General features: G+C 36.3%; 1 protein-coding gene across 1 annotated transcript in view; it reads right to left on the bottom strand.

Moving 5' to 3' along the window:
* Positions 1–26,812, bottom strand: part of LOC149910597 (LIM domain transcription factor LMO4) — an 89,244-nt gene that overhangs the window by 34,669 nt on the left and 27,763 nt on the right. Inside the window, exon 2 of the mRNA XM_090115703.1 lies at positions 18,778–19,139. Within this exon, the coding sequence (XP_089971829.1) occupies positions 18,778–19,067 (290 nt within the window). The 5' untranslated portion in view covers positions 19,068–19,139. The remainder of the gene's footprint in view (positions 1–18,777; positions 19,140–26,812) is intronic.

The following is a 26,812-nucleotide window of genomic DNA, read 5'->3' as shown; positions in this document are numbered from 1 at the left end:
AAACGGTCCGTAATATAGGTCTGTATAGGTACGATTGTACATGACAAGGCTCATATAAATAATGGTCCCCAAAATGGCTTTTTGATTTGTACATTCCCAACCCTTATAACTCGAATGAGCTGGAATATAACTGGTCAAAGCCTTTACAGAAATATCGAAGGAAAGCTTTCAATTTATCGGTTCACTTGAGAATGCTAAATTTAATGTTAGTTTGATGTTAAGATAGCGGTAACGGGTAACAAGCGCACGATTATTGCCTCTAACTTTGATAAATGGCTAATAAAGCAATGTAATGACAGGGGTGATAAATCATACGGACGAGAACGTGTAGATAGTGTGGCTTAAATAGCAACAGTTTGTATTGCGGACAAATTATTTTGTAACAAAAATTACCGCGAATCATAAATAATTGTTGCCAATGTTTGGCAACTGTAGTACTTAGTTCAAATCTAGACTAATGGAGTATATATTTAGTTAAAAGCTAGTAAAATTGTTACTTATTTTATGAAAGAAGGGATTTTAAACGAAATAGCACCTTGACTTGTTAACATGCGTTTCCATGGTAACGCAATGGACTCAGAAACAATTCATTTCTCTCAAGATTTCTCTCAAACAAGAAGATTATAATTATTATTACCTATATGAATTCACTTCAAACTATACTTTTGGAAATCTAAAGACCTTTAATAATCTAATGTTATATTTGCGCGCCGAATTAAATTAAAATCACAATGGAAGAGAAACACTAGGTTAGTTTTAAGCATACTTTTTGCATAATGTTATGACGCTGGTAGAAAGAGATTGCAGGGTAATTTTGCTAACGAGGCTGTTTTGGACATCTTAAAATGGAACGGGTTATTAAATTGTTTTTCCTTCAAACAAATTATAATATTATCCAATTATCACTGTTTATACTTATTTGATAATTTGTAAAATAAATTAAACACTTAATTTCAAAACTATCGTCTACTAAATAAGTGATTTAAAGGAAAATTAATACATACTAATTAGTATTCATCAAAACGGTTATACAAAATCTACAAGCATTTTTAGGCTATCACAACTGTTGTTTCCCTATACACTATCGCGTTTAACCACTTGTCGAGTATTTAAACGCTATCCTTATTTAGTGCGGAAATAAATCACAATGACCATACACGGTTCGGTTTTAGTTCTATTATATTTCATGCGGACGTAAATGCCGCAACACGGGGTATAAATCTTATGCACACATTTCACGAAGGTAATATTCGAATTAGTAAATTCTGTCGTATTTTTTTAAATTTTATAACTTTAGTTTCTGGGTCTATTGTGGTTTTAATATGCTTGTTTGGTAAGGATACCTATATAAAATAATAAAAAATGTGTTCATTTTCCCGTTTTTATTGGGATTCTAAAAAAACGGTATGCTACGGTAGGTATAAAACAATTTTTTTTATTAAAGTAAAGGTAAAGGTGTTAACAGATGTGAGATGCCACATGTAGGTATTTTAATGCTCATTCAATTTAATTGCTTTTGAATTAACGTTCGTCTTGAAACAAAAACCGACAGCCGAAGTCAATTAAGAAGAAGTTAATTTGACTAGTGCAGTTTATTGAGCGGCCAACAAACACGGAACATGCATGAACAACACGGCAGGTTCGCATACAATGTGGACGATATTGCAACGTGTCAATTTACTCAAAGTAACCCTACGGCTGTGAGAACATCGCTGCAGCTGTTTCCCGTTTAATAGCCCTATTTAATACTTAATGAGTAATTATTGCAATGGCCATTAGCGGCGCGGACGTCCATATTATTTACAGCCGGACGGAATATTAATAAATTGAAACAATCCGCCCGAAAGCAATCAAAATTTAATTACCTGACTCTTCGTTCTGAAATTATTTGGGGCGAACATCGCCAAAAGATAAATTTGAAAGTCTTAAAAGATAAATTCACTTCAATCACTCGCAGCAAATAGGATTTCGTTTCATTTACTCCGGTAAGAGCGTTTTCAATTAAGGAACGCCCGACAAACAGTAGGTATCGGTGTATGAAGGTAAAATTAATTAAACCGAGCCAAGACAAACATGTACGAATCTATTTGTGTTGGTCGCTCGCGGGAACTGATGCGATACTTGATATAAATATGTCAATTTATAAAGTTATCGCATACGTGCTTGGCGCGTAATCGACTGACGGCTTTCTGCGACTTGAGCTGCCTTCTTTATTCACATTTCTAATATGTAATGATGCCAATAATTCAGTTTGAATAAGACCTCACAGAAAACTAATTTTAAACTGTTTCAATTCAATTTAACATTTTGTAGTTTCATAAATTTGTACGATATTTCAAATTTTATGAGAAAAGTAATGTAATATCACACAACGAAGACAAACGACAATAAAGACCGTACGAAACTTTCTGCTGCTTATAATTCTAGAACTTAACATTTCATTAAATAACTTACGTATTATAGTATAAAGTAATATGAGGGACGTGTATGAATTTGTTTTATTTATTCGGCCGTAAATTCCGTAACTTTAATCAACTTTCTTACATTACGAAGGGCTCGGAGCATCTCGAAACTGATAAAAGGATTTAGTTGGAAACCTTTCGCATTCGTGATTTTATTTACGCACGACGCAAAATTACAATTTCTAATCGGGAATAACTTTAAGGTCTGATATCGATATTAATTAACGTGTGCGTGAATGAGGAAGTTTGTCTCTAGTCGAACTTTGCTCGCCCTCGTTACGTGTAAAATTGAATACGTTGTGAATCCTCATTAATTTAAGATGAAGACTGTATCTTGACATGTTATTTTATTCATTACGGGAACGTCTCAGAACGAGTGTTGTATACGTGTCGACTTCAGATTGTTATAAGGAACATAATTTAAAAGCTCTCAGCGAGATCATTAGTGAGAGAAATAAGAACAGGTGAAAGGATTCTATATAATATCGCTCGAATCCTAAGTGTGAATAAATGAATTCTATTATAAATAAATAAGGTATTCACCATAATTGGTAACAGCATCGAACGAGACGGTAGTTAAATGTTTCAGTTATGAGTACGTAAAGTTATGTTTGAATTGCTAAAAAGCTATTGATAACTGCATCGTGTTTTATTTGTCTTTCGTTGTTCAAATTTAATAGCTACTGAATAGTATATTTAATTGACAACATTCACAATGCAAACCAATTAATTAAAAGACGTCTTTACACTACTCATATAATGAATTCATTTAGTCTGTAAACATTTCATCACAAAAAGTCTTACAAAAAGTGGAGCATTATTAAAAAAAAAAAACGCAAACTCGAGTTATTCGGGTAAAGCGCGCTAATATGAAATCAGTGACGTAATAAGGCCGTGATTGGGATCGATTGGGCGCGCGCCGGGCCGCGGGACTTGTTGCTTCCGATCATTGGGCGAAGACGCTGAGTGCCGCTTCATCTGTCAATCTGGGACACTTGGGATGTGCCAGTATTTGGCCTGTTAGGAAAATAATGTGAATGGAGTTTGTCTTTTGATGCGGGTTTAGGGTATTGTTTCCTCAATGGAGCATTGATGGTTTGTCAAATATGCAACGTGTAATTTTTTTACGATCTGTTAACGCACAAATACTTCTATCTTCAATCTACTACTAATCTTTTCTAATAAATAAACACTATTTTTAAAGGTAGACTGGCTCATTAATCATATTCGAATATTATAAAAATATTAATTTTATATTTTCAGGATTGCATCCAGCATCAAACAGAAAAACGAATAGAACTCAAAATCGTATGCACTCTAACAAGTCGCGAATCGCGAAGATTTAACAAGTTACGCTAGTTACCTCAACTAGGCATAAAGTAGAGGTGTTATCGGATGTCGTTATAATCACAATGCATGTTGGGAGGTATCGAGTTCGCACGTCGTTAGCGACACTCGTTAGGCGCGTGGCGGACAAGCCAAGAATCCGCTAATGATTCAAGATGAGTGATACGGTGACGGGAGGAGCGAGAGCGGTTTGGTTTACGCTCGAGGAATGTGTAAAGCGCGGCTTTTTGTTTCATGGGCCTCGTCACAATCGAGAGCGTTGGCCCAATAAATGATCGTCGATGTTTTCTGTCGTTACGACGATGACGAATAAAGATCTACAATGAAGGCCGATCATAGATATTTAGGCCCTCTACACTATCGTGAGTGCCATTACTCGCTCAACTCTGAGTATTTTGAAGAGGGCTGATTAATATCATTCTATTGCAACTTAATCAGCGTTCCGAGCCACTATTCTCTTTTCATAAATAAAATTTATAAAACGCTTCACTTATGAATGTGAACTTAGAAACGCCGTCTGCAAATCTTACTGTTGACAAATGACTTAACTTACACTATAATTAATAGGCAAGGAATATTATTAAGACTTTTAATAAAATCAAATTAACTGTTTATCTTGGTAATTTGCAATTTCAAACATAAAGAGACATAATAGTGACATATTTTGTGTAACGAGGATAATTTCGACGTGAAAACTCTATAATAAAAATAAATTCATTTGAGTTAATGAATTCAATTAATGCAATCACCACGTCGGTGGTTTAATTAATTGCAATAATTTTAAATATCCTTAGAGGATTTTATTTAATTTAATTTGATATAAGGCTCAATTAATTCAAGTTAAAAGAGCACTTTCAAAAAATATAAACAGAAAAATTATAATGACGGCAACAAACTACCGGGTAGCTGTGAAGCAATCTAGTATTCAAATTGACATAGCTAGTAAAACAACAGAGCCTCCGGACTAAGTTCCATAAACTCGTTCCCAACTCCCCTACACACTCTATCGGCGATTTTTAATTAAGTCCCTTGCGAGCGTCGAGCAAAGTAACACCATCAATTCATTATCCTAAACTCCGGCCCGATTGTTCCTCGCTCGCTACTTACGCAAACTTTCATTTTAATCAAGCGTTTAATTAAAAATTATCCGAGAAAAACAAAATAAGCCCGTTAGGGCGGTCTGAAACTAATTAAGGCATGCGATGAGCCGGCCGACAACGGGCCGTGAGGTGAGCGTTCTTTAATTAAACGCCTTGTTCCAGTACAGCGGTCGCTTAGCGAAACTATTAGTGAGGCGTGGAAAAAGCTCACAAGTGTTAGGGCGAGCTCCACTGATTGCGGCTCTCCTGGCCGTGTACTCATTGTTTGTCGTTCGTTTACAGCTCTGTTGCAATCCGCTCCCGCTGTGTACTAAGATGTTTCAGCGGTTGTTAACTAAAGAGATACGCAGGCTAATCATTCGAATAATGCTGTCATATCGCGTTTTCTTGTACATTTAATCATCTTGTGCATGTTGTACCAGATGATCCTGTAAGTACTGATTATTGCTTGTGACTTAGAAACCTTTTTTCATTAAATAGTCTATTTATTAGAACATTTTTCGATTTTAAGAAAAGGAAACATTGATAGTGTTCCTTAAATCCACATACCTATATATGTAGGTAGATAAATTGGTGCGTAGCACAACAGCCTTATCCAATAGCTATAACGAGAGTTGGTTCAAACTTTTCTAATTATTGTTAATTAAGCAATTAACTTGCGCTAAAATTGATTATCCTATATCCCTTGAGATTTTAGACTTTATTAATAACCTTCAATTAATCAATCTTATAGAATAGTTATAGCCAGTATTGTTAAGCGAATCCGTTATGCCTTCTATTATCTATTTCTATCTTCTTGTCGTATTAAAGATAATTGATAGGTCATTAAAAACATCTAACACATAAGTAATGCTTATATAAATCAATTAATATTTATTGCAAATACAACAAGCATTTTATGAACAATGAGAGAAACAATAAATCTGAAATGCACTCATTTCGAGCATTTAGCTCCAATCGAGCCATTATCCTTATTTGCTTACTTAACAATAGCATACTGCACATAAAACACTAATTATTACAGTCACAATTAATTAAAATAATAGGCATCGGTCAAACCCATCAAAATTAATTGGCCGCGAGCTCGCGTATTAATTACACCAATTATCTGTAACACTCATAAATAATAATAAATTATTACACGTAACATTTGTCAAAAGCCGCGCTCATACGATGAGCTAATCGACTATCACCGCTAATTGCCCCCGCCGCCCCCTGCACCCCCCTGCCCCGCGTCCCCGCGCCCCCGCCGCCCCACCGGGCGGTTTCCCTCCAACTAATTAGATAAGTTTGCAACTCCACTGTACTTCTGGCGCCCCGCTACCGGTAAGCATCAATCTTTTTAATTAAACATTTTTGACGCTGCACCGATTAGCCATCGAACTCGTTTCTATGCTAATATTAAATAAATTCATCATTTATATGCTTATTATTGTCGGTATGGCAATAATTGAAGCGCCCGTCTGAGTTTTCGACTTTTAATTAAGAACTAAGCATAAAATAACGTTAACTGAATATTAAATAAACAGAGATGTTATTATGGCAGTTAATTAAGATTCGAATGTTTTATTTGATTTCAATTATATTTATGTTATTAAATTTCAATGCGTAAACAAGATGTTATGTTGTCGACAATAATTTAATAAGTGTTATAAGTTATAACATTTTCCTATTATCGAAAATACACGTGTAAAGCATACAGAGGCGTGTCATGCAAACACTGAGCAAAACGAGTGTGGTCCTATTATAGATCAGCGGGAAACACTATATCAAGACGTTACAATAGCACATTGTCCGTCGCTCAGGCTGATTAAATAAATAAAGGGGTGCCGATGCGAGACGATCGCGCAGATATTATCGCATTTCGCGACATTTAGACATGACGGAGGACGCCAAAAAGACCTCTAAACCGAACACGGTAAGGGCCTTAATAGTATCGAGTAAATATTGCAGCTATCTAATCGGTAGCACGGGCTCGAGGGCGCAGCGCGACACGAGATCGAACCTTATTCTGATTGTTTTCGATTGCGTCTCGCGCGGCACACGTCTCGTTAGCTCGCCACATCGGGACGGAGATGGATGGCGGCCGGTAACTGGGACGGCGAAGGATAGCACTTCATTCTTCATCGATGCGAGCTCGATGACGCGTGAGCTTGAATAATTGCACAAAAAATAAACTGCATAATAGAGAAGGCTGTTCAATTAAGCCAATTATTAACTGAAGCACTGTGAAGCGTTTAGAGCGGATTCATATTTTTTGCATCATTAATGAATCTGTGCACATTTAAGCGGTGTCCGGCGAGGATCGTTAGGGTGCTTTATTTAGGGTAAAGGGCCCAGTAATTGGACAGGCCGGATGCAGCACTCACAGGTGCTCTGCTGTGCATGCGCCCTTGCGGGACGGAAATGAGGCCAATTTAAATTTCTCCTGAGTGGAATTGATTAATTATAACAAATTTGAACGAGATTTCAAAATAGCTTTCCATAAATTTTGAACATAGGAAAAATTTTATTTCGCTAGGAATATCTCAACTGGTAATTATCGACGATAATATGTCTTAAACCAGAATTGTTATTCGATGTTTGTAAGTTGCATCTATGAGTGAGTAAACTGAAATCACATTTAAGAAGGAAGTTCTTAATGTAATTTAAAGTACACACGCAATACACTACAATATACATTATTAACATAACGTGCAGGTGCTTGCTCATATTGCTATCGACTTTCGTTAATACCTCATTAACGATAAAGATTTCATTAATTAATTTCAGGCAATCAGAAGATTACAGATTACTTGAGAAAACGCAAGAGGCTAGCTCAGTTAATTAATTGATTCAATTACTTTACAGCCCACGCATATGAGACTTAATTATTCAATACTATTTATAACATTATAATAACTGGATAATTTCTAATAAACTATTTTCTTAATACAAGTTATTTAAAGAAACGTGATGATAAAGCTCTAGTAAAGCTTTCATATAAAACGACATAATAAACTTGATCACAAAACGAGTTAAAATTACAGTGTTAATATTTTCCACGATCTCAACGAGGTCTATAAGCGAGTTCATTTTTCAAGATAATAAATTATATCAGCCGATATCAGAACCCATTCCACGGATACCTACAGTAATGAGGTTGTAAACAACGATCTAATTAAACTCCTTAATCGCAAAACTCAAACGGTTACCGCTTTTAAAACAAAACCTCGCAATTTTCAGAGCGACCACCGCGTAAATAGCCCCCGTTCTATCGGCCGATCGCGGCTCATTACCTGCAGCCCTCCCTAATTAGACACCCTTCCGTTCGCACCCCACTGACCTTTCTACCTCCGAGATTGTTTTCAAATAAATCCTTTATTTTGACCCGTTTAACTCCTAATTACCGCTGTCCAGGATTCTAACAGGATACAATAAAAGAACCTACCGACACCTCCCTCAACGAGATAACTGAGATATTACGGTATATTGTATTTTTTTAATGCAATGTCGCATTAAATAGCCGGTGGCAATAAATTTTGCATTAGAACAGCTAACGATGTCGTTGACTCTCAGTAAATACGACGCTAAAGTCGTAATAACTCGCAAGAAATTAGTTCATTAAGAAAATGATTTCCTTTATCCATTTGTTCAGGTTGGATTGGGCGGCAATCTAATGTGACCTTCGAAAAAATTCCTATACAAGTCACGTGGTCGCAGTTCAATGAGACAGCGGGCCCGGCGTCGCGTCCCAACTCCCAATACAAAAGGGTTTTTTTCCCGTAATAGACATCCCGACATCATTAACGTATCGGCGAAGTTAGCCTCAGTTATTCGCTAATGTGACAACAACAGAGAAAGTCCGCCACAAATGAGGGACCATCTTTTTGGCTTAGGTCTTGGGTACACGTGGAACGTTGAGTTCTTTGTTTATACACAAATGTTTCTGTTAAAATTAATGAGAACAATTAAATAGAATTGTAGGAAAATAAATTTGAATGATTACAAATAGCTTAACTCGATGTAAAAAATTCATCTTATAATTTTAATTTTTCTTCTAAAGAGCATTTTACTTACTCATTAATTAAACAAGCTACTCATAGATCGATAACGGTCTTAACTTTAAGTTCATAGAATATTTAATTTATATCTTCGATAATGACGGTAATAACATACTAATAGCTACATTCGTACAAGAACCACCATTAAACGAATAGAAGTCCGTAAAAAGAGTATCTATCGATCATAAGTTAAGCCATTATCACACTAATGAAGTCGTACCCAGTGTGTCCCAGTTGTAGGGGTGTATTCTAATCGCGCGTAGCGTAGCCCGTTTTTGCGCTAACGAACAGGTTGCGTTAAGGCGACGTCGGCGAATCGAGTCGGACGGGGAATTTCGCCTCATTAAAAGTTGTGACCTGCAGAGGAGGCAATTTAGAGTCGCGACTTTGTCTGAAACTTATTAAAGATCCGACTTCACACTATCACTCTCGATATTCGCTCGTTTATTTGGCTGGAACACGTTTGGGGCATAAAAAGCAGTTCTAACTGTATAAAATTTCAGTCGATATTTTTACTGCCTAATACGTGAAAATAGATTATGATATGCACTGAAACGTTTCCAATAATTAATACGCAAGAATGCGCTACGGTAGCGCACAGCGGTCACCAGACGCGTCTATTTCGAAACTTTCTAGTACGTAGTTCATCAACAAATTCATTATGTCGTAAAAGAGCGTGCGCGAGACCGAAATATCGTGGGGATCGTAAAACCGCTCGTAAAGACGTTTGTTTACTAATTCGAGTGGGGCAGGTGGGGCGGCACGAGGGATGCTGCAAATAATAACAGCACTAATATACTACACATAAAATTGAAAAAATTCTGCGCTGAAAACGGCATGCGGGGACATTGCGCGTGCTGAGCGCCTAGGCCCTAGACGTTACAACTTACATTACGACTGTTTTTGTACTAGTTACTTTGGTATGTGCCTGGTGTCTTTATTAATTACAGAGATAGCTGTAATTAAAGTTGTGTAAGAAATTAATAAGGGAATGGATGCGCGTTGTTATGGCCATTTAGTGGAGATGTATATGGTACCTTGTCTGTCATTTGTGACAACCAATTAAATATAATCCATACTAATATTATAAATGCGAAAGTAACTCTGTCTGTCTGTCTGTTACTCAATCACGCCTAAACTACTGAACCAATTCGCATGAAATTTGGTATGGAGATATTTTGATACCCGAGAAAGGACATAGGCTACCTTTTATTGCGAAATATGTACCACAGGCGAAGCCGGGGCGGACCACTAGTTTATCATAATTCTTAGAATTTCAATTAATTGTCAAACAAATAATAAAAATGAACCGAATTAATAAAAATGAACTTGTCATATTAAACAAACTTTAAATTTTTTATTCTTCGAGGCAAGTTTTAATGATTTTAAACCGTCACTGATGTGAATTTAAGACAAATAACCGATTTAATTTACGACATTAATACACTTATCTATCTACATCAGAAACGTCTCATTATATCTCATTACCTAATTCCCACTGATATCCAAGTTCAGGTATCAATAAGCGACTCGTTGAAAGTTGGGTAAAGCGGTAGTTATGCCAGGTTAACACATGAGGTTAATTAAGATCAGGCGTATCGGAACCAGTTGCCACTTGACGCGAGTTAGTGAGGCCTTAATTGACGCGATTTGATCGTCATCACACTCGTATGTCTAATCTTTACTTTGAAATATGGATGGTGGAAAGTTGGGTTAAATGAGTAGTAGTAGTCGAAGTTTAAAAGATGGGACAACCAATGTTGATTTGAGATGTAGATCTAATACAAAATATAGACGTATTAAATTTTACATCTCTTTCAATTTTGTAACTCGGAGAAGAGCATGTACGCGCATAGACAATCAACTTTGTAAACATTATCAAAACACGAATAAATTCTAAGTCCACATACCTACCAACTCCAATCTCTGAATTCATTTTTACTCAAACAAAGCTTAATTACATGTCCGACATTTGTTCATTAAAACGTAACCGTTTTGTTTTAATTTTAATTATGTGAAAATGAGTGTAGAGAAAACGATTTAACATAAAAAGTTACAAAAGATTCCCCAAATGCAATGAACCCACTTCTTTAATTGTTACTTTTTACACACGAAACAAGAATGTGAGAACAGTACAATGCTACTTGGAAAGCTAAAGGCACTGGATCAACACAAACAGAATATGAAAAACGGATTAAGCCTGTCAACACTTATACCCTTTCTGGAATTTCAATATTTTTTTTCCAAACATTTGGAATGACAAGTTGATACTACTCCATTCCAATTGAATCTCGGCTAGTTGTATTAAAAATTCCTTTGACAATGCCGATCCAATAATGATTCGTGTACGACTGACGCTGTCATACTTGCGCCAAATTTTCACCTGCGATTTTTTTAATTTTTTTGACGGCTGAGCGGCGGGCTCTGTGTTTATTTATTAACAAAATTCGTCTCTACCTATCGTCTCTTTCGCTTTCTCGCAGTGATCTAATATAGGCTGTGAAACAATGAGATAGAGTTTTGTTTCGTTCGGTGGGCGGCACAGAGCGCTTTTCCACCGCGCTGGCATCGTTTACGAGGCTGCATAGGCGCGACGCAGCAATGCGCCCGTGTGCTCCACCCATATCAATTTCGAAAAGGTTTCCTATCCTATTCGGTCGGCACGTGGAAATTGCATTTTGATCGTTTTGCGTGTAAAACTGTTGCCCTAAATTAAACGCTTTAATAATAGAATAGAAAAAAAGCGAAACTTTCGATTCTGTTGACGGAAGCATCTGCACGTGAAAATGGCGCGGCCGTTTAATATTTGATGAATTAGTCGCTCGTAACTTTAATGTAAATATTGAAGCGTATCGGTGATCGACCGCGTCAATGGTGTATCATTAATTACAAACGAGTTCCAATTAGAGATAGTGCAGTTACAAATCAAATTTAACTGAGAGTCCTGTGCGAGAGCCGTTCACTAATTAGAGTTGCGGGCGAGGTGCCTCCTGCGAACTAATCAGGTGGCTAAATAATGTAGTCGTGACGGCGTCGTTAGCGCTCGTGAGACAGACGTTATTAATTAACATCACTCCGGCCCTCCCCCTCCCCCTACACACATATCCCCCACCCCCAACTGCCCCATTCTCTGCGTGCATAGGATCGTCTCGTCTACGATATTAATTAATTGGAAAACTTAATAATCTATTATCACGTTTAGTGACGTATTAAAACTCATACTGTGTGTTCGTTGCAGCTTTTAATTAAGTACATATTTTATATCCTGTAATTACTGTTGATCACGATGCGATTTTTTTTATCCACATTCTCTTCAGAGCGTGCTTTTCTTTCCTGATAAAGTGTTTAAATATTCATTTTTTGTTTACCCGTATTCTGAATATGAAAGATGATCTCTTGAAATGTGTCGTGCGCTAGATTTGCAAACTGCAAGACTCCAATTAAGAAGCCGAAGTCAATTTACGTAACAAAGACTTCGGTACAAGCGACATGATTGAAGCATCTCCTGAATTTCTCTCCTCTTGAAACATGAGTATGTCAACTCGGCGACGACGCTACATGACCGTCTACACTTACATCGTTCAATTGATTGCTACAAAATAACAAGTTCCGTACGAATATCGGTTTAGTTTTTATCTGCCTTCAACATTGTATTTGATGCTCCCGATCGGTATCTTCATTCTGCTTTCATTGTTTCCTTATAATTTAAAGTTAAATTGTAGAATATTACCTGGCCTGGGCCTCGATAAAATTTTACTGTTAAGTAATTTCATTAAAATTGTACACGTTAATAGGCTTTTATGAGGCTGAAATTTTAATATAAATAAATTGCATAATTCGATTTGGGTGCACTATGCTGGTCTTGGCTGGAGGGCGCGCTTCATGTCGCACGCAGGAGCCGCGCTAAATTCATCCTGACAAATGCTCCATTACTGTCCGCTTTTAATACGTACAGTACGTACTGCATTATCTGATCCTATAAATGAAATGTAATTTAATTTCATACAGACGTAACAATTACCAGCATGTTTTTCACTGTGATTTTTTTTTTGTTGGATTATTTTATTTCCTACATTGGAGCGTTTCCTGTTTAATGTTATATAGGGATTTTTAATACAATATTTTACAATAAGTAAATATGTATTATCACATTATAAATAGTTAATTATCATGTCGCTGTCGTTAAGGCAATAATTGATGAAATGAATCATTTCCTCTATTACGGTAGGCAGCGGTTATGTTATTAAGCGAGGTCGCCGAGTTCGTTTAGGTTAAGGGAAACACTCGTATAATTAGAGCTTGTTACACGATATTACCTTATTCAATTTTGCATGATACTAATTAGCAATAATTATTTAGTTATGATTTATAACAAATGTACATAGCAACTGTGTTAAGTCTATTCTCACTGAATATAAATGAAGAGCCAATCTGTAATAGCGTACCCTAACGATATAACTAACTTAACTTCAAAGGTTTGTAGTGTAGTGCAGTCTGGTTCCGATCTGTACAAGTGGTCATCGATAATCAATTTACACATACATCATACGGCCACGTCCATGTTTAGACTTTGTGGCGGCGCTGCGACGGATATACAAAGAGACAAACGAAATTAATTGGTCATGTTGGCGTAATCCAATCCTCTCGAAATACGCCTTGAATGGACCATGGCAAGAAACTTTGTCAAAACTTGCCGGTAAATTGGTTTTGTGTATCGTTCATTCGATGCACTGTGGCTTGCACACATTTGTTGAACTCGTCGAGAGTGCAGTTATAATAAGAACGATTTGCTTTCTTTCTTTTTGAGTATCTAACCAGAATCTTAAGCAGAGCTCTCCATACAATATTGGTGTATAAACCTTTGGCATCTTGATGAGAGTTTGTCGACATCAATTTACGTACAATGTCAATTTGCACAAGAGAAACGTTCAGAGCTGGGACACAGTGCCTCATTAGAGGCGAGCGGTTGCAATTAAAGCGTGCGTCTTTTGCGTTAACGAGCGACCAAAATTGGAAGCTCGGACAAGAGCTTAATAAAATATATTTGGACGTCGTAATAAATATTTAGCACGATAATATCGTGTAATACGTTCGAACAATGTTGGCGGTTGTTTATATCTGATTGATGGTCCATTTAACAGCCTGTATACTGATTATCTGATGATACGGCCTCCCTGATTGGCTCGTTAATGTCGGGACTATTTGATATTTATAATCATTACTTGAAAAATCGTTTTCTTTATTTATTTAAGAGAAGACGTAAAGTGGGTATTATTATGGAAGCGAAGTTATTTTTATTAAGCTGGTGATAATAAATTATTTATTCGGTTTGAAAAATATGATGTGTTCGATATATTTAGAAATTCTTTTGTACCTATTTTATATCTGCTCTTCAGTGACTCACTGTGTAAAATATATTTTAATGTAAAAATAAAATTGTGTGTATTTAAAAAAATGTGAATGACTAAATACTCAACTTTTTAACGCGTTCATAGCGTGTTAAGATAATATTACTCCTATAAATTCCACACCACACGAAAACCATATCCATAAGCAATTCGCAAAGTTATAAGTTGCAAATGTGGCGAGTTAACAATGAAAGTGTGAGGGAGTAAGAAGTTGGTTTTAGAGGCGGCTCGTTAGCGGCGGCCTGATTGCCGATTGAGCAGCAATTGCCTTGATTGACGCAGCCTAACGAACCTGCTTCAAGAGCCTGGACGTGCTCGTCTTTCGCTGGGAGATTTTTACTTCATAAGGCAAGTTTTGAGGGATCGGTTTCTGGGTATTGGTGAATGTTGATCAGCTGAAGTGTGGTGTAGTGTTTTATTGTTTTATGTTTTACAATCCGATCTACTATGTCTAAGTAAATTATTACGCACTATGTATTACCTATAGTTTTTCTTTATTAATTTTATTGTTGTATGTAAAGGGTGATTTTTTTGCTGGTTTCTTTTTGGCAATACTGTTTTTGATAGATCACGCGTGAATCGTGTCTTGTGTCTTTATCAAACTTGTTCAGTTTGGTCTATAATTTAACCATGAATCGACTTACGAACGAACAACGCTTGCAAATTATTGAATTTTACTATCAAAATGCATGCTCGGTTAAGAGAGTGTGAAGTCGGTTAAGAAGTGCGCGATGCACTTCATCGATTGGCGATTTTATTTTTTTTTGCCCAAAATGGAAGAATTGGACATGCCTCACACGTGGTTTCAAAAAGACGGTGCCACATACCACACGGCACGCGAAACAATAGCCCAATTGAGAGCCGTCTTCGGCGAACAGTTTATCTCACGTTTTGGGCCCGTCGATTGGCCGCCTAGATCGCGTGATCAAACGTCTTTGGACTATTTCTTATGCCTACAGGGATAAACCAGCAACGATTGACGCACTGGTAGCCAATATTGAAGCATTTAAGTATTCGTGATATACCGGCCGATATGTTGTAGAGAGTGTGCCGAAATGCGAATGGGCCATCTAAACCGGAGCCGTGGCCATCATTTGCATGAAATCATCTTCAAACATTAAATTATATTGATCGTTTTATCAATTCCATTATAGATTACATCAACATTTTCAAGTTTTTTGTGTTTTTTTTGAAAATCAAATCCTATACCTCTTAAAAAATCACCCGTTATAAGGTGGCTACTATAAAATAGAACGTTATCTATAGTATCATACGTATGATACTATAGAATATAGATAACGCTGTATTTTTATTTCTTTAAGGAAGTGATCAGAAAAATAAATAAAGCTAGAGTCATTATAATAAGATGTGTGTTATTATTTGAAAGGGATGGACAAATAGTTAATTCAGACTTTGAGAATTGATCAGAATTGGTCAGTAATTCCAGTTTCGATAACAAAAGAGAGTTGCATTTTTGAGAGTTTTATTAAGCACAATTCGTAAATGGTCTCTTGATGAAGTGCTACGAATAGCGTCAAATAAACAAAAAAAGTGAGTTGCTGTTTTCAAATGCTAATTCGAAAACATGCCGCTGAATATTTCGAGTTTCAGTCTCACTGCGAGTTTTCTGATTGCTTAAAACTTCAGGAGAATAATTTTGTTCGATTGAAGCGAGCGAATCACAACGGATTGAGTTTCATAGTGTAAACGTGTCAATTTTCGTTTTTAAGGATTAATATGCAACTATTTTGAAGTGATAATTAATAATAAACAGCTATTTTCGGGTATCTAATTAAATGAACGTTATTTTGCTATCTACATTTACTACTACTTTAAGGTAATGCTCAATTATTTTATCAGCACAATTTTTTATAGAAATAAATTTTTAGAAAATGCAATTTCAATATACATAAATCTGTGAATAATAATATAATATAAGTATAGGTATTGTTTGTGCGCCATTAAGGGCAATCAAACAACCCGATACACCATTAGCGGGACTAAATCTTATCCTGTATGCTTAACAATTGAGAGGAGAAACACTACAGAATACTCTGGCTCACGGCGCTATAATCATATTCCTGATGGTACTTTTAAGATGGGGATTAATCATATCCAATATGTTTACACAACAATTATCCGGCAACAGCATGCGTACACAGTAATCAGCCACGGAACATCAGCAGCGTCGTTTAGTCACAATCCATCATGCCGGGACAAAAGGGGGATGAGCGCAGCATTTGTTTGCGTGAGAACGTTAATTTCGTTAAGGAGTCTCAATCAGGGAAGACGTGTAGTCGCCGCGGGAGCGATTCGAGTGAATTACCTTACCTGGAGGCGCGGGGGCCGACTCGTTAGTTGTTGTTTGCCGAGTGACGCGGGTCAATCAGCAGAGACATGCACGGAACCGCACTTCTTCAGCCCCCTCCCCCTTGCCGCTCGTTAGGCCGCGCCGTCTCTGTCAACTGTGAGACGAGCTTTATCGAATCTACGACGCACGAGCGTCGCGGTCGGCCCACTCTTCTCTCCTAGTTAGGTTCACGACCGCCGGTAAACAAGGGAAATCAGTGTAAAATGAATTCGTATTTCCTTTTGAATTCCGGCGCATGGATTAACTCGGTTACGTTGCGTGAAGTAGATAATGCGAGAACGATTATAGAGCGCCGTGGAGAAAGGTGGACTTGGCTAATTGGGTCGGATTCCTTGCGTATAACTAATTAGCGCGGAGGTGTCTTGCAGCTGCGGTCCACGTGCGAGCGGCGAGCCCCACCGGCGCCTACACTCTACACCCGTACGATACCAATTACTGCACAGTTTTTATAACATTTTTCACATCATTCTAGTTAAAAATACTTTAATTAAAGTTGAAGTGTTTGTCGAACTTTTATGCTTACAATATCTTTAGAGTTTCATGTTGAGCAAACAACTTCTTTAATTAATTGCTTCCCTACAATTTTTACAAAGGAATACTAAGTTTTTAATAGGAGTTATATTAATTTTATCTATTCTTAACTTTTCATGAGATAATTTAATTAAGACGTAACAAAAACTACAAGAAATTTATGGACAAATGTAATTAAATGTGGTTCACATATCTGGGCTCATCAATCTTAATCCCGCTTGGCTCATGTATATCTTTCACGTATCAATGACAATAAACATGAAGTTTCTTTGTTTAAAAATTACTAACGCAACGTGATTTATAAATGAGAACAAACGCGGGAGGTACAACAACAGCAGTTAATTAGTGACGAAATAAACTAAAAACTTTGCTACCGTCGACCTAAATTAGCCCTTAACGTTTTTTAACGTCTCCAATTTAGTCGGCTTGAGAGATTCCGTCGATCGGCTGCTGTGTGCAAAACTGTACTTTTTGTCCCACACTCAGGTAGAAATACAACGGCTTAAAGCATTTTCATAACAATGCCCGCGGCTTTCTCGGTATTCTTTTTTTGGTTTTCAAAACGTTTGACAGACACGCTATTGTCATCGTTAGATGACGAACTAAAAACTAAACTTATTGACAATCGATGGGAAAGATCGGAGGCATCGTATGCCAGAATCGAATGTGGCACTAATTAAATTTTTCAAACATGGTAAAGGCACGCTATCCCTTAATCACTTGGAGTGGACTCAGTTTGAATTAATACAGTTTATGGAGTAATTGAGGCAAATTTATAATCTCATTACCGTCAACTGCTTTTATAGCATGCGATGATTACAATAATGTTAACATGTTTTATGCATTTCAATTTTTTGCTTGCAATTCATTCAATACTATAAGGTATAACTATGGTGTTATTGCTGCACTACCTTCTTTTATTGAGTCTATTTGCGAAATTTATTCAGTTACAAGTTAATTTAGGTTAAATGTTAATACAACAACATTAAGTAATATAACAAGTTTTTGTACGAAAATTAATTTTTATAACGTTGTGTCACTAAACATGTACCTAAAGGAGAATAAATATAGAAAGAGCTTTTTGTCATACGCCAAAGTAATTATTTTAAAAAGTCATTTCGAAGCAATAAAACTTATCCAGTTAAATGGAACTCCATCTAATAAATAGTGCAGAAACCTAAAACTAAATCGTAAAGTGTATTTTTACATCGGTATCTGCAACAATTTATTCTGTGAAATCAGATAACTAGCTTCACTGAGAAGCCAATTATTTTGTTAAGTTTTCTTTTTCTTCTCTGCCAACGTATTCGGAATAATAATCACTTTACACTGTTAGCATTATAATTCCAAATAGTTATTTTAAGTTTGTCGATGTAGTAAAATCTATTAAACTAAAATTCGTGTAAAGTATCATATTCATATTACCTATTCACGTGTACTGCACTTTGCACAATCATCCCGATAGAGAGAAAAAATTAATAACGAGATGTGATCAATATGATTTAAATAACTTACCTCGTGTAGTCGCTTTTGCATAAAATCATTCCGGATTTGAAGTAGAACGATCTGCCCATATCCGCGAGTGCTTGCGCGCAGCAGGCGCACTTTAAACAGCCGTGGTGCCAGTATCTGTCCAGAGCGTGGAGGAGGAACCTTTCGACGATCTTGCCACCGCAGCCGGCGCATTCTTTGAGAGCGGGGTTGTTGTTGTTGTGCGGGTAGTCGTGGCCGTTGGAGAACGCCGCTTCGGGGGACGGCGGGTGGGGCGAGCTTAGCTCCGCGTACCCGTGGTAGTGCGGGTTCATGCTCAGTGCGCTCGCAGCCAGCTTGACGGTTGGAGCGGGGACCGCTCGCACTGACCACCACAACTACACGCCCTGCAACAATTCAAACACACGATTAATAATTATCTCACACAGAACTGTTTTGATGGACGAAGATTAAAATATTTTATGCATCCCAGCTCTACGAACCTACAAACAACAGACATGTGATCATATACGTCGCGAGAGGATTTGTGTTTATGACTCGGTAAAATATGCACTTTATACGTCCTGGAATGTAATGTGGAGGTTAGATTATGCAAACTGCTCCATCTGTTTAAATTCTTGCATAGCAAATATTATAAAGACTTCATTTTCGCAACGGTTTTTACTCTAAACAATTTCTGTTTGACCTTCCGGGTCGGCGTCGCCATAGGCCTGCGGGCGGCCGCGTTTATAAAATTTTCCAATTAACAATTTGGTACAATTAGAGACGGGGCGGGGGTCGGCGCGGGACGGGGTGCGTCAACCCGATCCAATTAGCCAGCGGCCGGCGCAGCGGCGGGACGTCTCAACGCTGTAGCCATAAAACTTAATTAAACGTTTAAAACAAGTATTCATTAAAGAATAATCAAGCTTATGTAGTCATAAATAACAGGATTGTCCCGCGCAGAACGGGTGCCGTAATTAAGACTGCACAGAGTTGATCAAACGCACTGATTTGAAACTACCCTTCATTAAGAGAACGCGAGGCGGGCGCGGGAGCTTCCGCTGCGGTGCAGAAACTAATTAAGAATAACGGACGCTTTAAAAGCGTAATTAATTTAGATTGTAATTCTATTTCTCCGGGAGTAAAGTAGACAATTATTTCAGTAGCCCTTTCTTTTGAAGCGATTTGCTTTGAATCTAATTTGGTTAATTTCTGTGTCCGACGTAATAAAAGGTTGTAGGTGCGGATTATGTTTTTGTAGGTTGACGTGTACGGAATAAAACATCGTGGGCAGAGAAGCGTGTCGGGGTTCGTGAGCGATCTCGAGTCTATGGCGTAGAGCACAGAGTCATTACTGGTTGTCGGGTATGTCTAATGAAGGTTATAAGGTATTGGTGGCGTGTAAAACATAGCACGGTCGACTTGCGTGCGTACTAATGAGCGGCGTCGCGTGCGCCTATCGAACTTCGTTAAATCGCACCCGCGGTACGCGCGCCTTTAGGGTTGTCTGTTGCAATCCTATTCATCTCTCAATTTTGCTCAATATTGCTCAATTGGTATTTCAGAAAATACTATGTAATCATACTTTATGTATTAAACTTGCGAAATAACTTCATATCAAGTTTTTATTTTATGACACACATTTTGTGAAGTTGTCAACCCTGGATGCATACCAAACATTAACGACTTGGTTTCGGTGATACTTTGAACATGTGTTTTGTTACCATTGTATTTGAGATTATGATTTGAGAACTGTGATATGGGTATGACAGCTTTCACTTTGAATATTTCTTACCTATGTTAATTTTAATATAGATCTTTAATTAATTTCAAGGAATGCAGTTAGTAAATAAGTGTTTTCTGTAAATATATAACATTTAACCATAAAAACAAACCAATTAATTATAATTTTCCTATAATTTGATAAGCTATATGAACATAAAAACAATAACAATATGACAACAAATTATTTCGGTATGAAATTTACTAAATAATCTTATTAACAATATATTTTAAGACAATAAAATAAAAAATAAAAATAATTTTCGCATTAAAGTGAAAAGAAGATAAAATGACAGTTTTTTCAGAGCACGAAACAATTGTGTATAATTACACAAATTTATTTTATCGTTTCACCCGACTCTCGAGCAAGGAAAAATGAAATGTATTCATAAATATTTTGAGTCTTATATCGCTTGCGTCAGGCTAAGTTGTGCGTGTTTAGGCAGGGGGTGGCCTGGGAACCTGGGCAGGTGCCATTTTCATTATTCAAGCCCCATTGATTGGATACTTTGTTGGCGTTTAAAAATCTTATTAGCAACCGCCCGACAACAAAGAGGAACGACGAGCCTCCTCACAACCCTCTTATTTACCTGTTAAGTGATTTTTTTCAATTACAGCGATGAACTGCACATTCAAATGTTTGTCGAAAGTGTAAGTCATCTTGTTAGACGTTTTATTAAGCTCCCGTTGAAACTTTGCGTTTGTAAGGAATGACGCGATGACTGGCCACTTTGCGAAATGAACTTTTCATTGCCTTAAAGAGGTTGGAAATCTTACTTTCCACTAATTTAATAGGCGAGAAAGTTTGTATATGAGTTCTTATAATTGTATGGACAGGTTATCCAAAACATTATTCAGAAGATTTGAAATAGGAACTAAGTAGTTAAGCAGTCTGTGAACTCGGAATATAAAACAAATTACAAACTCTTCGAATTGCCCCTTTTATTGCACTGATAGTAGATTAGTTACTTGTAATATGTATTTTCTTCCTTCTCTATAAGGGGACAAGAAATGTCTAGGCGTATTTAAGGTTAAAGTCTTGTTCAATCGGTCACCAGCTTTTACCCCGGGTTAAGAACAACAGCGGCGCGCGAATAACGTAATTAAGGAGAAACCGCCGGCGAAATTAAACTCGAAAACGGAATGAGAATGTGAGCCTAATTAGAGCTGGGGGCGGGAAGACGTTGCATCGCCCCGTCTCATCCCCACATAGGGTTACCAACTCTGAGTATACACTAAAAATTGGCAATTTTGGACTTTTTATTGTGTGATTGTGCTGATGGTATGTCTCAACTAATGTTGATATGGCATTATCTATGGCTATGGCTATTGGCAAAATCATAGTTCGAAGTTATGTAAATAAGCCTTAAGTTTAGATAGTACAAATTATTCAATTTAAGTTTAAATATTGACCTGTAGCCTTATTATTTATTTTATTTCGATTTTTTTAAACCGTATTCACATGTACGAATGGTAACCCTATCCTTAAACGGGCCCGGACCACAGCGAACTTAGCTAAAATGTAGCCGTTATGGTGATATTAAAGATGATGCCACGTTATTGTCAACTTAATACGCGGTTATATTATATTAGCATATCGTGGACGTCCTTTGAGAATTAACGACGTAATTCCTGTTTTGTCCATTATCGTTATTTCAGCAGTAGTAGGTAGTGTAGTAGGTGTAGTAGGTATTTATATATAGGATCATCTCAAATAATCGCGTTATAAATATTATGTTTAATCCATACTAATATTATAAATGCGAAAGTAACTCTGTCTGTCTGTCTGTTACTCAATCACGCCTAAACTACTGAACCAATTTTCATGAAATTTGGTATGGAGATATTTTGATACCCGAGAAAGGGCATAGGCTACTTTTTATCCCGGGAAAATGACGCAATCCCGGAAATTCCACGGGAACGGGAACTATGCGGGTTTTTCTTTGACTGCGCGGGCGAAGCCGCGGGCGAAAACCTAGTTTGAGTATATTTCAAGATCTAATTAATAATTGACAACGTCTGAAACATCTCAATATGTATCTTTTAATCATCGTTTAGAATTAATTTTAAAGAATGCTTATCTACTTCTAGTTCTTACCAATTTGAAACATTCGCGATCATATTTAGATACTACAATAAAACTACTCCAATAAACCATTAAGTCGCAACTCGCAAGTCACTCGAATATATAAAATTGAGTACTCGCGTCAAACAACTCGAGCCGCACTACTGCAAGCATAACAATTCGTTTTCTCTCACATCCATACTAATTAAAAACTGCGGACAAATTGGAGCCCACTCCTCGCCCACGGGAGAATAAAATATCCATGCCATTGAGGCTGCGTCCGCTATTCAATAATTTTATCCAATCCAATGAGATTTTAACTTGTCTATGTTGTCGCGGGTTATTAATTAGAGAATGTCATGCTACGTTATACACGATGTTTTCATGTTGATTTTAAATGCTTAGCTGTTTGCTTTGGTGAATTTTTGGTTATATGATTTAATTAAACAGGTTTTTGGCATGATAGTTAAATTCGTTATGTTCCTTATGCTGTTGTTTATTAGTTCTTAGATTGTTCTAAATAATATGAAGATCATATCATAATTAAATTGCCGTAGCTATTAAAATATCACGTGTTACATTTCTTGGATATTCCATCAAGGCGGGTTTTTTTTAATTGCCCTGTGCTGCAAATTACCTACAAATTACAAAGTTAACGGATTTGTAATATCTATCAATTAAAAAAAAAAACTATAATATGAAGTTTAAGGTTTTATAAGACGAATTTGCTTAACATATACAGGGTTTATAAGTACAGAACACGCGGTAAATGTGTAATATTATTTGCATATAATGACCGCTAATGTCTCGGGCGCATTATTCATCGGACGTGACCTCAATCGCTCGAAGAACCGTTGAATGTACCATTGCTTTATACTCTTAAATTTTTCTTAAGATTGATTGTGAGAATGTCTTGATTGATTAGTTTAAAAGCCTTTATTAGCCTTAATTTAACTGACATGTTATAACATGTTTTAGTTCGTTTCTATAGAAACGAATTTTGTTTATTATTTTAGTTTCAAATATTGAAATGAAAACTAAACAAGATATTGTTTTTTTACCTACATGGAAAGTTTTTCCTATGTTTATAAGAATATTCAAAATACATGCAGTTTATTTATTTATTTATTTATTTAGGTTTACCAGTAATTGTTACACAAATGAGCAAGTATACAAAAAAATAATCTTAAAACTAAGTGCACAATTTAAGTAGGTAAACACCACATGCGTACAATTAAACTATAAAAGGTGTTATTATACAGTGAGAAAAAAAAAATAGTTATACTTAAATCTAAACAACAAATCAACATCCATTAGTCTAAGTGATTAACCAGGTACTTGTATTTATTTAGACTAAGGGAAAACATATCACAATCTTTAGCATATTTATTGTAAAGTCTACATAGTCTGGGAATCGGAGAGTTGGAACCAAGGACAGTCTTGCGTAATGGAGGAGATAAAAGGTTAACGGGATTTCTGGGATATGTAAAAGGAACTCTAAATTTGAATTTTGATAGCAACGCCGAACAGTTTATATGACCGTTTAAAATTTTAAATAAATACATTAAGTCTAATGCGTTCCTTCTATTATCTAACTTTTTAATTTTGAAGTGGGTTAGACGGTCATTATAGCCTTTTAATTCTTTTGCTTTGCCTACAGAAAACGCAAGATGATTTAAAAATCTCTTTTGAATACGCTCTATCCTGAGACTGTGCACTGCATAGTGAGGTCTCCACACAACAACACAGTACTCCAGTATACTGCGCACCAGCGTATTGTATAGCATTATTTTGGTTTCAGCATTTTGGAACGATTTAGTGTTTCTTATAATAAAACCCAAAGATTTTGAAGCCTTATTAATCGCTGCGTCAATATGAGGAACAAATGTTAACTTTTTGTCCATAATTACCCCTAAGTCTCGGATAGATGATTCAACTTGTAAGTGTGACCCATTCAATGTATAATTATGGATGATTGGATTGGTCTTGCGTGTGAATGTAATGCACGAACATTTTTTAATATTGAGCTCCATGCAATTGCTTTTGCACCAGGTGAACAAATTGTTGACATCATCTTGTAGTAACAAAGCATCATCAATGCTACCTATAGTCATGGTTAACTTAAGGTCATCGGCAAACATGTAAGGAATAGAGTTAAGAAAACAATTCGGCAGATCATTTATAAAAATGTTAAACAGGATGGGCCCTAGATGTGAACCTTGCGGCACGCCTGAGGTTATATCAAATATGTTAGATTTATAGCCATCAACAACAACATAAAAATACCTCTTTTCTAAATAAGAGTTAAGCCATTTAAGAAATTGTCCTGTGAACCCATAAAGAGATAGTTTATTAATTAGTACACTGTGTGAGACTTTATCAAACGCTTTGCAGAAGTCTGTATAGACGACATCAACTTGCCCATTAGCATCCACAGACTCAATAGTATTTTCTACAAATAGAACCAGGTTAGTACAAGTAGACCTCGCAGTAGTGAAACCGTGTTGGTAGTCGGATACGTATTTTTTAAAGTAACTTTGGATATTCGGACAAACTAAACTTTCGAAAACTTTTGCCAGAGTTGAAAGAATTGCAATAGGCCTATAATTGCATACATTATCTTTTGAATTAGATTTGTGAATGGGAACAACCTTTGCTAGCTTCCACTTATCTGGGAATATTCCAGTGCTAAGCGAAATATTAAAAATGATGTAAAGAGGAATAGCTAATTGATCAGCACAGTTTATCAGAAAAATAGGGGGTATGTTATCAGCTCCTGACCCTTTAGAGATATCTAGTTTTTTAAGCTTGGTAATAATAGCATCTTTGTGAATATATAAAGAAGAGAAACAGTCAGAATTATTTTTTATAATATTTAAGTTGGCGGATGACGTATTTCCTTCGGAAGACTTTCTAACTGGGCAGTATACAGAGTGGAAATATGAGCCAAACAAATTGCAAATATCCTGTCCAGTAGATGCTGAATTCACTCCATTTGACATACATTTTGGATACGTACTCGATCCGTTTCGCTTAGCTTTTATATACGACCAAAAATACTTTGGTTGTTCCTTAATTTTATGTTCCATTTGACTTATATACCATTTATAACATTGCTTGGATAACTTCTCACAACGCTTACTGCATAAACGAAGAGCTATTTTATCGAGGGGGTTTCCATAAAGGTTAATTTTTTTTATGTACTTGTTTTTCTCCCGAATACATCTCTCAAGTTTTTTATTAAACCAAGGTGGCTTATTACGTTTTTTATTAGATATTGTAGGAACAAATTTTTTTATTAGATCATTGACATGATCATACAGAATATCAACCATCAAATTTGGATCCCTAAGGTCATTAAATAGTTCATGCCAGTTAATCAATCCTAGCTCCGTATTGATATTCGTATAGTCTGCTTTATTAAAGTCAAATCTGACAGATTTGTTCGGTTCCAAATTGCTATCTAAACTCAAATTCAATGTTATATCAAGTGGGGGATGATAAGGATCAATTTTACACAAACAATCTGTAGCTTCTGTTACAAGACAACCAAGTACATCCACAAAAATCAAGTCCAACAATTTGTTATTAAAATTACGGACATAATTACACTGTTTTAAATTATTTAAATGTGTAAAATCTATAAAATCTTGATATAATTTAGGATACGCGTTGGAGCGAGAAATATTTACGTGAGACCAGTCCAAACAGCTCATATTGAAATCCCCAATGAGTATTATATTATGCTCGTCATTTAATCTTTCAGTAACAGAATTAAAATTATCCATAAAATGATCTAGAATTGGTTTTTGTACAGGTGGTGGTAAATATACCACACAAAATGTAATTTTAAGTCTAACACCAATATTGATTGAAACCCATAGGTCCTCACAGTCACTTTTAAAATTTACGAGTTCACTAACAGCGAACCTCTTTGAGACAGCAATCAGAACGCCGCCACCTTTAATTTTATTATTGAATTTAGTAAGCGTTCTATCTCGCCGGAAAACAAAATATCTATCGTCAAAAAGTTCACTGTTAACGATATCCTCATTGAGCCAGGTCTCTGTCAAAACAATTACATCATACATAGAATTACACAAATTACGATAAAAATCTTCACATTTTGATCTCAAGCCGCGAGTGTTTTGATAATATATCCTTAAATTATTGAATTTTAATGCTTACTAACAATAAATATAACTTGCTTATAGATCTAAATTATACAAA

Source organism: Colias eurytheme, chromosome 2 (genome assembly GCF_061535395.1).
Source record: "Colias eurytheme isolate Ceu_HAF_F1 chromosome 2, ilColEury1 Martin Lab GWU primary, whole genome shotgun sequence".
Taxonomy (NCBI): Eukaryota; Metazoa; Arthropoda; class Insecta; order Lepidoptera; family Pieridae; genus Colias; species Colias eurytheme.
This window is presented reverse-complemented; position numbering and strand designations above follow the sequence as displayed.